The sequence below is a fragment of the Antennarius striatus genome, chromosome 13 (assembly GCF_040054535.1).
Source record: "Antennarius striatus isolate MH-2024 chromosome 13, ASM4005453v1, whole genome shotgun sequence".
Lineage (NCBI taxonomy): Eukaryota > Metazoa > Chordata > Actinopteri > Lophiiformes > Antennariidae > Antennarius > Antennarius striatus.
The window spans coordinates 4767319-4782145 of NC_090788.1; the positions used below are offsets into that span (position 1 = coordinate 4767319).

The following is a 14827-nucleotide window of genomic DNA, read 5'->3' on the forward strand; positions in this document are numbered from 1 at the left end:
CTTGGTTTGGGATCTAAAAGCTTCGAGGCGTTGGGAGTCACAATGTAATCACAGGGAACGTCTACACCCCAAGAATCAGACCAGCTGATAAATCCAAGTAGAGGTTTATCCGTGATGTCAATTAGAACATATGTTAGGACACTACCGCTGATGCAGGACACACTCAATGAACAAACACGTTGAAGATAGCACATACATTTTTTTTTAGGTCACTTTAAAGCCAATTAGTCATGTCTTTATTAAAGAAGTGTTAACATATATAATATATGTATGTTTAGAGCGATGTGTGATTTACTCCCACAGTGTATTTAATATTAAGATGACAGTATATGAATGCATTAAATCTTCCGCGTAGGAGGATGATAAAATTACTAAACAGAGCTGACAAACCAAGAAAAGGTGTGTGTGTGGCAAAAAAAAAATGTTGCACAAGGTCACATGATCTGGTTTCCATTTTGAAGTGTCCATCAAGCACAGAATCCTGTCAGATAAAGTAGAGACACACGAAGATAAACGCACACATCGCTTCAAACCTGCACCTCCCTGACACTGAGAGCACAGAGGTGACAGTTTAAAAAAAAAAAAAAACAGAGGAAAAAAGGAGGAACTGGCTAACGTAGAGCGAGCTTAATAGCTGCTGAGAGAGCGGAGCTTATCTTCCCACCACAGCTAATATGAGCTTGTCAATTAGATGAAAGGCTCTCTCTCCCTTCCTCTAATTTTTTGTTCAATTTCTCCAGGCAATTTCTTTAGGGTGGGGGGGGGGGAACCTGAGCAAAGCGCATTGGTTAAATGCACAAAGAGTCATAGCGAGCTCCAGCCAATCAGAAGCAGCTGACAGCGTTAACTCAGGCCCTCAGCAACAACATGACTATTTACTCTATGCAAGTTAAAAAAGATATTTAGGCTTCATCACTGCTTGAACAATAAAGCAAACAAACAAAAACATTAAATTAAATTATCTGTTTGCAAGAATTTATTTGTATTTAGTTGTATTTATTTTTCTGATAAACTCATTATTTTTTTTTATTTGAGATGCATTAAATATTTTCTATACACATTTATTATCAGTAATTGTGGAATAATGCAAAATAAGAACAATACCTGGAATAGAATGATTATTTTTCAAAGGCTGCAGAAGGAGCAGTAGCAGCCAAACAGGCTAATTAAAAATGTTTCCTGAGCTTTGTGAAGGCAGAGATATTTTTAGACAGTTCCCTCTGTATTTTGCATTATGGATTAACTCGGATTATGCAAAGGACCCTTTATGCATTTACTTTTCAGTTTAATTTCTTTGTCCTCTGAATCATTTTTACACACACTCCCTCTGCATTGTATCTTTCTCTATAGTCGTCAAGTGGAACTAAAGGATTATGCAAGCATTTCCGACCAATTTTGTTTCCTCACCTGAGACAAAATAATGTAAAGTAGTCGTTGGCAAGACCAACATTACATTTTAGAATAATATTATCGATACTAGGAGTTTTCAGGTGGAGGAAAATTCTTTAAAGCCCAGCATATAAATTTATCTAGAATGAAAAGCTGTGTAATTATTTTAAATATTGCCAGGAAATCGTGGATATTATCACAAAATGGAGTTTCACAAAATATGTTAATGTTTTTAAGGTGTCATTATATTAAATATAAAAATTTAGTATATTCGGAAAATATTGCTTTTTATTCAAAATTTTGTTTTAAATGTATTTAAATTGAAATTTTTAAGAAAATCAGAAAACACATTAAGCATTTTTGAGAGATTTTCTGTAGTTAAAATCTGTCATGTAAATTCTTATTTCATATTTCTTGTATATGAAAACGTTTATTTTGATAGTTCGTTTTGAAAATATTTTTGTCTAATTATAAATGATCTTTTAATTCACTAAATCCGAATTCATGTGAAGAATATAAAGATCTTTTTTTTTTGCATGTCACTTGAAATGCTTAGGTGAAACATTATTACTGAAGATGGAATAATAACAAAATAATAAAGCCAATTTTGCTTTTTTTTGAATGACCAATTGATCTACAGACTTCCCAGATCTTCTGGTCCAAAATGAATCTTAATAATTCCTTCACACCAACTGCAACATTCAGAGTCAAGGTTACACATCACAGCCTGAAAAATACTGCTGCAGGAGTGCAGCGATACATGACAGGGCACCTGGGCGAAGATGGGTGAGGTGTGTGTGTGTGTGTGTGGGGGGGGGAGGGGTTACAATTCCCAGAATGCACTCTGAATGCAGCATGCATTGCTTGGGGATATCACTTTCCTTGCTGCTTGAGACACCCATCTATCAAGGTGATTTCCCTTGACGGCTCGTCTTGGAAATACTTTTCCACAGGTCACCTTTACGTGGCAGCCGACTCCCCACTGAATGAACGGACTTCATTATTCATAGTTCTGATTAGCAGGGGGGAGGAATCCTCATCACGGTTATCCTGTTACAGGCTGAGGAAGAAGCAACGGTTTGTTTGTTACTCATGGGATACATATTTCTCATCGCACTTGTATCTATGACGATTTTTGAGAGAAAGAAATTAAATCTTTGAATTCCAGGTTAAGCAACCCATGTTTAAGGCCTGCCGAGTTCTGCCTGTAAACAGCTATGATTTATTGAAACGTCTGTGTCAACAATATGAGACATCATTGTGTATTCGCACGGTCACACGTTAGCCACGGTGATGTGTTGATGTTCAGTGACATTTAATTTCTTGCCTGTCCCTTGTTCTAAGCGTCACGGTGAAGACATGACTCTGAAGGCCTCCACGTCTGTATTCTGTCTGCATTCTTGTCTGCGTTAAAACTCGAGCCTTGATTTCTTCTTTTCCTCCTTCTTTCGTTTACTTCCTTGCAGTAAAATGCCGCAAAGACGGGGATGAAGGGAGAAAGGGAGAGAAAGATATTTAAAAAAAAAAGGGGAGGGAGGGTGTGAATAGACAAAGTGAGTGGCATGCATGGACAGCCCCTCTGTCTCTCAAAGACACTGCAGCAGCTGCCTGCACGCGATAAGAGCAACCATTCACAGCCAACTCCCCCTTTCTCCTCCTACACACCAACACACACAGCGATACACTTTTTTCCTCTCCCTTGCTGTCTCCCTACCGCGCACACACACACACACACACACACACACACACACACACACACACGCGCACACGCACACACACACACACACACACACACACACACACACAATCACACACACTTTACATGCATATCAGCCACTTTGCAGGTTCCTACACAGTACAGGGATGCTGTGATTTTCAAGCAGCCTTTGTCACCAGTCAAAGGATTTCCCTATAAATCATTTTGCTTTTTTTTTTCCCAAAAATTTTCTGACGTAAAAATGTGGCAGGGTTACACATGGATGAGATGGAGAAGTGTGAGGGGAATCACCTTTCTTTTCTTTCCTTTTTTTTTTTGTATCCCTGACAAGAGAGTAGTGACGTACTGAAGCGCTCACGGGCAGCAACGCAGGTGTTTCTCCAGAGCTGCAAGAGAAGCTTATCTAACGATTCCCAGCGTCCATCACTGATTCTGATGCCTGATGTTTTATTTATCAAACATCTTCAATGACTTAATTTGAAAAAAAACAAAAACCAACTGCTTAATCCCAGCAGTATGTTTAATTTATCATCTCTGGATGATCAGTCTCGAGCCACGTCGCTCGTAATTTGCCTATAAAGTGAGCATCATCGTGTCTGAACCATAACTTGACTTATGCCACCTTGCATTACTGAGACGTTTAGGCGTGAACGCATCATTGATGTCATGTTGCCTCCTCCCAACCAGACAGGAAGTGACATCAGTAAACTAAGTCCTCTGACATATACAGCCTCAATGTTTAATACCAAACATATTACATGGATTGTATCTGTAATACAATCATTAATGCAATAAAGCCTTCCCCAAAAATGTGTCACATGTGAAAATATCTGCAGTGAAACCCAAACCCGATCACTTTTATATATTGATAACTTCCAGCTGAAATCCACACAGTCCACCGAATGTTTAAGTGCCAATTAATTGGTGGCTCCTTCCATGATTAGCTCATGTTGAGCTTACAGCTAATCTGTATGTTGGCGGGGAGCCAAGCATGACCTGGCTTCCATCCAGGTCCAGGAGTCGAGGAGGCGGCGGCGGCGGCGGCGGCCGTGAACGGGCCCAGCCCAGTGCTGAGCAGCCTGGAGAAGATGTGCCAGACTGCAGCGGCACAAAGGAGACCTCACTGTTTATCAAAGATTAAGCAGTGTTTAGTATCCCCCCTCCTCCTTCTGACCCTCCTCCTCCTCCTGCCTGCACACACACACACACATACACACACACACACACACACACACACACACACAAGCACACCACCACCACATCCTACTCATACCCTAATTGTTCCAAGCCCGATAGTTTAATAAAAACCAAATTGCAGTTTTTGGTGAGCAAACAGCCCAGTGCACAGGTGGGAGTGTGATCATTGCAGTGAAGGGAGAGAAAGGCCATCAGCCAATCTAATTAATATCTCTGTCAGTCTTGGGCTAAGACTGGATCAGCAGGCTGTGTGGAGAGGGATGTAGTGAGCACACACAGCGTCATTTGATGGTGATGCTCCGCAGCGTCATCGGACACTTGTGACATGTTTTGTTCATTTCAGTCATCACGAATGGAAAATTCCACAATTCAGGCGTGTTTTCCACCTGCGATGCTGAACTGAACGTTCATGAAAACATTTTTTGCTGTAGGAGTCACAATCAGGATAACATGACATGTCTTACTAGACATTTCTGGAATGACTCCAGGGTTTGGACTGAAGTGAAGTAAACATTGAGCTCCTTTGCCCCGTGTAAACAGAAGGACAGTTTATGATATCCTTTATAAACTAATGTGTGAACTATCTAGATTTTATATCCCTTTGTAAGTTTATAGCATAAGATACATAGAATAAATTTTGTTTGCTATGTTAAGAAGCTTTGTGAAGCCAAAATAAACCCATGAACCATGATGATAGCTGCCTGGGTTATATTAAAACAACTCACATTTTTTGTCCTTAAATAAAGATTGAAAAATAAATATATATGACTCCTAATTTTTTTTAACCCATATGTTGTAAGCACACTGCCCAGCCCAAGTATATATAATCCGTCATGTTCCCATAATGCTTTGTGGCAGCTGCAGCCAGATTCATGCACACAGGTATTGATTTTCTTCCCAGTTTTTTTTTTTTTCCCTTCAGTGCAACCCTTTATTTATCTCGCTAAGCCCCTGCTACCAGGCTAGAAGCAGCTTGTGGTTTGTGAGGAAGCACAGTGAATTCAACATGAGAGCTGCTTAGCACATAACCTGGATTTATTTTCATTTATCTGTTATTTATCTGCCACCACCGCTCTGCAGCCGAGCATAAACCTGTCCATGTGCAGGTATGTGTGTGTGTGTGTGTGTGTGTGTGTTTGTGCCTTCCGTCCATCCACACGTACAAACACTCCGCTCTCTGCAGGCCACCTGACCCATTTTTCTGTGTGAATAACAAGACTGCATCCAATCATGAGCAGACAGAATGTTGGAATAAGACTATATACATCCAGCCCGTCACACGTCACAGCCTCAACCCTGCCTGTCAACAGAGAGGCAGGGCTGGGGAGGAAGGGGGGGGGGTTCGCAATCCTCTCTCCCTCTCTCCCCCCGCCTCAACCCCCCTCCTCCCTTCACATCTCCGTCACACAGGGGCCAGTAAAACCATTACACACCCATCCCAGCCCCCAGTTCAAGGTTGTGCTGCGCCAATGGCTGCGCTTCCTGCAAAGCATTCTAAGAAACGGGCAAAAAACCGACAGCGAGGCCGACATCAACAAGAACCATTTATCATATCGAACTACCTGTAGAATGCACATATGGTATGCAGATAATTTAGCGCTAATTCCCCACATTCTGCATGTCAAATATATGCAAAATGTACGATTCATCTTAATTTTGCTTACATCAAGTGTTTGAACCTAGACTGACGTTTGATCGGCTGAACATCAGCTGCCTACAGATGGAGGAGGGGAAACAGTCGTGCTGTGGAAACACACGATAAGTCCAGCAGCCTTTTGATAGTAACTCTTGATATTTGCTTCAAAGGCCCATTATACACAGCCAATTAAACCGACATACTGACGCTGGCTCTTCTCCCTTTTGGCACTGGCTGCAGGGATGGAGACTAGCTGCAGAAATAACTCCAGTGCAAATTCCAAATGTCAACAAACATGAAATAAACTGTGAAACGCACAATACGGCTTCACAAATGGCAAGACTGGAAGTGTTAGAGCAATCTGTAGCATCTCTAAACAAATGTCTCTACGTTCCATCAAAGCCAGCAGCGTGTAGAGGGTGCAGTTTAATTTTCTGGTGTGCGTACGCAGGCATGTAACAGTTCATACGTGTGTGAAGTGGTGACAGAAGCAGAGTGCAGGAAAAAGAAAAGACAAACGGGATGAGGGAGGGCTGAGGGGAGCAGAGAGAATCAGCGCGATGGCCAGCGGCCCTTGTGCTAAGCTCGTGCGGTGAATGAAAAGAAGCCCTCGTGTGGGTGTTTGTGTGTTTTTTGTTTTGTTTTTTATATATGTGTGGAAGTCTCTGCAGTAGCGCCGGGGGGGTTGGCCCCCTCTCGTCCCTGCTGGTGTTGAATGCAGAGCAGGCAGCATCAGGCTGAGGCAAATGACTACAAGGCCTCCACAGTGACTGCAGCGCCGGCTGCACCTGGGGGAACGGCCCAACGCAGCGACGGAGACGCAGCTAGTCCCCGATCCATCACAGCATCCAACAGGAGGTGAACACAGTCGCACCAGGGAGGGGCATGACTAAATTACAGCCGATTTTACAATTTTACTGACACAGATCTCTTAACAATCAATCACGCTGTTCATCTGGGCCTACTCGTATTGTTTATCGGCACACACTGCTACAAGCTAACCTACTTTAAAGGCAAGCTAGCCCAACATGATTTAGGGTATAGATCATCTTCAACACAACAGGAGTCTTAATACACACACACACACACACACACGCACACACACACACACAGTTAGAAATCAACCCCATTTTTTTTGCTATTCCTCTATGTACTAAAGCAAATGACCACAAATAATAATGACAAATTATTATTTTTTTACATGTGACCAAAAAAAAGACTACAAGGACACCCAGTAGGGCACATAAATCTGTACCATGACTTTTAATTTAATTAAACCTTAATCTATATTAAATGAGACATAAATGGCTGCCCTCAAGTTCAAGTCCTTTATCTGAATCAACTCTAATATTTACGGGCCTTCTCCCCAAATTTTCTGAAACATCCAACAAGTTTCATTAAAATCTGTCATGTAGTTTTTCTATAGTTTTTCTATAATCCTGTTAGGGGCGGCAGTGGCTCAGTGGTAAAGCGGGCGGTAGAGCAGGTCGTCCTATGATTCAAGATCGGCGGTTCGATTCCCGCTCCCGCCCCCCCCAAAATATACCCGGAGATGAGCTAACAGTGGGAGGTGTCAGCTCATCTCCGGAGCACTGCCGAGGCACCCTTGAGCAAGGTGCCGTCCCCTTTACAAAAAAATTGCTCATTTGAGGCGCACCAAAAAGGAGCTGCCTGCCACTCTACCTCCCCTGCATGCCCACAGGCCCCCTTGTGTGTGTGTGTGTGATACAGGGGCCTGTACTCACATGTATGCATGCGTTTGTAATCAGTAGCTAGAGTGTGCTGTCTTAATTTCCCTTCGGGGATCAAACCAGTATATAAAATTAAAAAAAAAATTAAAAAAAATTAAGAGTCCAATGAACTCCTGTGAAAACACTAGCTACTTAGCAAAGGTTAAAAAACTGAGTTGTTTCCGTAGGAGGCACCCCCATTTTCACCGTCTCTCCTGACCTCTATGATGTAGCAATGTCCCTGCATATCAATCAACTACCACAATAAAAAGAAAAAAAAAAGAGATAACATCCCAAATATTTCTTAAAACTGCGTCTATATCCTTATCATCGAAAGATAAATGGAAAATACCCCGTTGGTGCTTCTCTCACTCTGTTTTCCTCATTGACCTTTTAAATTCTCTTCTTCTAGGCCCTGATTTGGGATTACTGTTTGGCATCTTGACAGGGATTAACTCCGCTGGTCAGGCAGGAGGCAGCGGTCCGACGCAGTGTTCAGCTGACGTCACAACATCAATGCGCCGCTAATGCTTTCTTTTTTGGGCTCGCATGGTTTGCTCAGTATTTACACCAACAACAAGATAAGATGAACTGAGATTGTGGGGGGGTATTATGGTGACAACACATGTATAGTCTGCCAATAGGAATGTTGAATTATCAGTGGAGTTAATGAATTAAGTTGGGGTCAGCGTTGCCCTTTTCATTCCTCCTGACGACAGGCTTTCTTTAAGAGCCTTATCATATAATGACAGATTCCCCTCCATTGTGTTCATGAATCATAGTAAACCAGTAAACCAATCACGATGACTTGGTCCTGATTGGCTCCTGTTCCTAAATTCTCTCTGAAATCCTCTTAGTCGGTGCAGTTTGCAGGTTTTGAACTGAATACCCACCACCACCACCACCACCACGACCCCTCCCACCCCCGGTTGCCTTGATTCTCACAAAGGTGAATGAAAGATTGCAAGCATTTCATATTGTCTTTGTTTTCAGAAAAGACTCTTCACTTTAATGCCATTATTAAAGAATAATATAAAATATTCCTGATTAGTCCTTCTATCCAGAACTGAATTAAATTTAAAATTTTCACAAGCACAAAAACAAAATGGCTTTGACTCTTGAATCTCATTGGTCAGCAAGACATGTATACTTGCTTCAGTCCATATGTAACTACCGTATCTGACAGGTGTTATTGGCTGACCTGACTGAATGCATTTTTCATCATAATTTTCAATTCTTTCTCTAATGGACACCGTGGTTCTTTAAGTGCTGCTTTGTTAGCCTACCCCTGCAACAACGCAGAGAGCTCCAGGTCCAGCGAGACCTCCAGAGGGCCTGATGGGGCCCGATGCATCATGCTTCACCTTCCAAACCGAAAAAGCCGACTCAATTATTCATGTGATAGACAGAAAAAATACATTTTGAAAACTTCCGAGTGTTGATATTATTTTTAATTCATAAAAAGTTATAATGTTGAAGATCGGTCATCAGCATGGTAGGTTAGGCCATCTGTCGTCAAACTGTCAGGCTCATAGACATGGATACACACACATACAGTACACTTAAAATGTGTGTGGTGGAGGATGAGGGCAATGGACAGTGCGTCAGTAGGATGCGTGCGCTGAGTCGTGAATAAAGACCATTTGCTCATGGATTCATAGGCTTCTGTCATCCATTATTTAGCATGGGGAAGAGCATTGGAATGGTGCTTGGGTGATTTTTTTGACAGCGTTTACATGGCTGATGGCTACAGCCGTGATGATTTTTTACAGCTCAGAACAAACCCTTTGTTCTGACGATGCTGAAACTTTTGTGTTTTCCTATATTCCAAAACATTCAGTTAAAAACAGCCGTACTGTAAAGGAACCCATCAATTGAATATTAAGTTCAAAGATCCATCTGGAGCGAGACACCATCTGCACAGTAAACATTCCATCAGCAGTGTAACCCTTGGATATGCCCATATTCGGAAGCTTGCTTGCTTGCGGCAAATCCATTTATGGGCAATTAAGAGATTGCTATAGATTTCAACATGGCCAATTTGGTCTCGGCAGACAAATGTGAAACGTTTACAAAAAAACCCAACAACAACAAATAAAAAGCAGTGGCTATCTAGCATTTGCCCTCCATCCAAAAGCAAAATGACATTAGCTCTTGTCTATTGAGTTTGCTAAATGCCCCACATAAAGTGAATTTGCCCCTGAAGGCTGGGGAAACAATCACATAGGCGAATGTTCCATTTAAGTGATTTGAATGATCGGAGCGCTGCGGTGCCTCCTATCAGCCAGAGAAATGGGTCAATACACTGAGACTAAGTGACATGGCTGGCAGCCTGTGCTCTCGTGGAAGACCAGGCAGAGGAAGAGGAGCAGGACCTCACTGTCATTGGGTCAGACAGATATGGACGCACGCACGCACACACACACACACCCCTGGCAACCTGCACAAGCCAGGATTCTTTTGTGTAGACCACTCACTTCTGGTGTCACAAAGCCTTTCACATGACAAAGGCAGCTTTTCATTCAGTTTCCAAGGACAGACATCAATTAAGGTTTATCAGTGGTGGGTTTTTTTTTTTCAGGCAACAACCTTAACTGTCATATAAGACACAATATTAACAGCCATTGTTTAGGTAATCATCATGAGATAAAACCAAAAAAAAAAAAAACATCCAGGAAGCCCTGCTTTAGTTTCTAGTGTAAGAGGGTTTTACTTTCGTTAATGGCTGTCTGGAGTATTTAAGATGACAAAAAAAATACTGAAATTTCCTTTCCTGTGCTTCTACATGTCCCATTGAGCCATGCCGCATTTCCTTTCCCCAAAGTAAAAAGAAAATGTACCTGTATCTCCCTGTACTTTTTCCTTGCTCCATTATAATCATGGAAAGAAAGCTTAATAGCATCCCAGTAACAAACCTAAATAATTGTTCTTCTGTGTTGTAAAACCAATCTGCAGATTTCCAGCCATCGCTGACCTAATGGCTCACAACCATCTATTCATATTTGTTTGTGGTGAGTATATCTGTATCAAGGTAATAAATTCTATATACATCTTGTTAAATCAATCATGCAGGCTCTTCTTGGGCCTAATCTCTCATATCAACTAATGAGTCATAAGAAGAGCCTCACAAGAGCAACAAAAACTACTGTCTTTCAAATATTCATTACTGCTATAAAAAAATGCCATGACTTACTTTCAGCGTTGATTGACATTGTGTCCTTTTCCCAGGACACAACAGTGATGTAGGCCTCCACCGAGGCAGGGATAATGCACTTGAAGACCACCACATTGCCTCTCATGGCTTTCTGGTCCTCCACCCGGACAGTGTAGGGCTCTCGTAGGACTGGGAGGATGATACAGACAAAATAGTGAGTTAAAACAGCAGCCTGTGATTGTTTGGGTTTGAAACAATATAATTTGGATGTTCATGAACAGCGAAACTCACCAGCCTTAATGTGCACATCTTGGCTCCTGATTCTCCCTGAGGGGTTCTCCGCTGTGCAATAGTAGGTGTTGTCGTGGATGAGTTTGCTGAAGCTGGAAGGAGGGATGTGGAAGATCTGAAGGGTGCCGTTGGGGTGCACATGGCGGATCCCTGGCACGTCATAGATCTCCTCGCCAGTGGCCAGGTACCAGCGCAGTGAGACAGGGGGCACGCCTGCGGCGGGACAGGGCACCGATGTCCCTGTGGTGCTGGCAAACACTACCTCTTGCACAGATGCATTGACAAAATATAAGCTGGAACGTAGATCTTCACAGAAAACTACAGGGAGACAAATGAGAAGAAAATTACAATTCATTTTACTTCATAAGAGAACTTTAACACTACATTAAGTGATGAGATCCACCCACTACTGTCAAATCAACTGTTATATCTGAGTGATATAAGTTATATCTGAGTGATGGCCAAGAGTGTGTGTATGTTTGTGTGTGTTGTGTGTATGTGCTAGCAATCAGCACTGGATGTGAAAGAGAAGTAACAGCAGACATGTCTGTAAACCTACAACATGCACCACATATGTGAATAAGAAAGAATAGTAAATGTCATTGATTAAAAGTTTGACTATTTTGAGTCCATTACACATTTAAATCTGTTTTCAAGTTGTAGAAAAAGAGAACCATTGTCTGGCACCGGGTTCTTCTCACATGAAATGATATACGGTTTTTCTCTGTAATTATGCAACTTTAATAATAAAAGCGGGATTTGAGGATTTCAGTCAAACAAAACAAAACTTTTGACGATGTCTCAGTGGCCTCCGGCGATGTTTCACCAATTTCTGACTGAAAAAATAATCAGCAGATGTATCAGCCCTACAGAAAACACATAAACACAGATACAGACACACAATGCACTAACTGGAAAGCTTGAAGGCAAACACAAACAAACACAGCACTCTGAAATCCAGAGAGTTTTTGTGGCTTTAGAAGTATTTGTTTACAATAATAGAAGACATTTTTCTACTTAAAAATGCAGGTAAAAAATGTAACAACCCAAACGGTCCAAGAATAATAGATGGTGGTACAATATGCTGCATTGCATGATAAAACAAGTTCACAAGGCCAAATTTGTGTCTCCAAGGTTTTATGTCTGTGTTTACCTGTTTACGCATGGCTTCTCTACTCACTGACTGAATACATTTTCGTTAATCTCACAAAAAAGTAATCCATCGTGGCAGCATTTTGTTTCTGATGTGTTGGATACTAACTAACAATCAGTTTTCGCAATCGTAATTTGGATATTGGCAAAAAAACCCCAACACAATTTGGTTTGGAGCCAATTTGTCGTGCTCGTCCACCCAGCATGCATCTGGGGATGTTTCCAAGTCATCTTAACTAATGAAGCAAGTCGAGGTAATGTGATGCACTTCCCCGGTGGTAAGTTACTCTGTCGGATAAAAACTGACAACACAACTTTGCTTTAATGGACAACCCACACTGTTGGCATGAAGCCAGTGTATGTATACTGGCTTGAGCCCAAGGAAGGCTGGAGGACTTATCTAATACATCCCTTCGTTTTTAATATTTCTCCTGTTTTGAGTCGTGGGGAAAATAAGTGTTAGATAACAGCAGAACTCTGACTGTAAAATATTTCTATAAATCTAAGGATTTGAGGATTCTTTCTTTGCTATTACTGTTACTTATTGGTGTGTTCATAACTCCACCTGTCACCCCGCACAAACCCAAGTTCCTCTGATTACAGAAGAAGGTGATAACACATGCATCTCTTCTGATGGACACGTAATTATTTTGATCAATCGTTTTGTCATTATTGAGCTAAATGAATAGCTCTATTAATCATTGTCCCAATAGATGCCAGTTCACAGCAGCAGAGTACCTCCTACCTTTAAGGGAGAGGAAAAAGTGGTTTTGAAATTAATTTCATAACTGTTTTTATATATTCTGTTGTATAAATAAACACAACTGCAATGTTGTAATAAAGTGTTAAAAATGAGACAAACCTGAAACACGTGAACCAAAGCCAGTCTTTGTATTTTTTAATATATTGTCTTATTTGTGTGTTATATTTGTTGCATGCGTTGTTATACTGCATTTCATGTTTTATTTCTTTGAAGCACTTTTAAAACTCTTTTCCTAACTTCTTTTACTTTACAAAACATCCTCTGTTTGCATATTTTTTCTGAAATCTCCTGTCTTTACAGACAAAAATTTGCTTGGATGTTGACAGGTAACGTTTTGTGCTAACACATTCGATATGACTGAAGGACATGTTCGGACAATGACAGATTAGTACAATGAAAATGTGAAGAATGACACCATGGAAGCAGGTTTTTTTTCATGCCTAATAAAACTGCTATAAATTATGTGAGACTACTCTGCACAACCATTCCTTGGGGTGTCTGTAAAGAATAACCTACTCTTTCATGTAAATCATAAGGCATAAAAAGCTCATTTGCATGTGATAATTCCACAATAAACAAACCATAAGGTGTATATACAGCTGGTGTTAACAGCCAGTGACCCTCTAAATATTTCAGACATCTCTGCTGTACCTCTACAGTCTCTCAGTATCGCTGTCTCTTTTTCTCTACTGCCAGCCCTCGTCTGCGACAGCTGCCAATCCCCCCTCCCCGGAGACCAAACATTTTAGCGCTTCATAAATTCCTAATGAGCGCACTCAAATCACCGGCCACTTTCACCAACTGGTCGTTCAACCTGTTACAGCAAACAAACACTGCCGAGTACACATGTTTCTGCACATTTTCTAGCAGCGCTCACTTCACACATGCAGTACTCTGAAGACTCTGGAGGTGTTGAAAAGCTACAAGACCGTAGTTTCCTATCCAAAGGGTGGACAGAAAAGCCAGAGCAGCCACAGTACAAGATATTTCCAGCTTGACCATACTGAAATGTTTACATATAAATGATTTTGGACAAGTTTACAATGATGCGTCATTTTACCAAATTGTGAGTAACCTGATAACTGCTGAAAAAAAGGAAACAGGTCTTATAGTTTAAAGCATTATTAAAGAGCAACAAAGATCAGTACTGTAGAGTAGGAAGCTATATAAATGTGAACTAACCTATAAACTTATGGATAGGTCTTTTCAAAACATTTGGACAGACTACAGGACCATAACGTGGTAACAAAAATAAAGATGTAAATGCAACAGGGACGAACAAAAAAGGAAAAATCTCTAGGTTATTGACAAGCTGTATTTTGTTTACTATTAAAAAATAAAAGTTGCAGAAAGTCACTCAAGCGTCAGTGTGTTTTGATGAACGTGTCTTGTGAAAATTAGGGTGATGTCTCAGTGGAAGGAAGAAAGCTACATCTCCTTGGAAAAAACTTCTCAGGGAATATATTTTCTAGATTATGCGTTCAAGATCGTTTACATCTCCGGTGCTTTGCATGAGTAAAGGCTACATTTATTTGTAATCATCCATTGGGGACATCGATGGCGACGGTGCGTGGTTGCTACACTAGCAAACACACACTTAATGAGGCCCAACAGCCATCAGGCAACCTCTGGTCTGAGTGTGTTTGAAAGGTGACTGGTTAAAGACGAAACGTTCTCTCATAACGACATTTGCACCAACTCATAAAAAATTGAGACCCCACCACCACCACCACTACCTCCTCTAGCATTCATTCTGGGTGGCTGATTTCTTAAGAGAAGGAGGCCTGATGGACGGAGA

The 14827-nt window shown here is 41.3% G+C and overlaps 1 protein-coding gene across 2 annotated transcripts in view; it reads right to left on the bottom strand.

Moving 5' to 3' along the window:
• The window catches only part of LOC137605952 (cell adhesion molecule DSCAM-like), a 68810-nt gene that overhangs the window by 40554 nt on the left and 13429 nt on the right, over positions 1 to 14827 (bottom strand). For both annotated transcript variants that reach the window (XM_068330919.1, XM_068330917.1), the window contains exons 2-3: positions 11115 to 11432; positions 10863 to 11012 (exon numbers count right to left, since the gene is read on the bottom strand). In XM_068330919.1, the coding sequence (XP_068187020.1) occupies positions 10863 to 11012; positions 11115 to 11432 (468 nt within the window). The remainder of the gene's footprint in view (positions 1 to 10862; positions 11013 to 11114; positions 11433 to 14827) is intronic.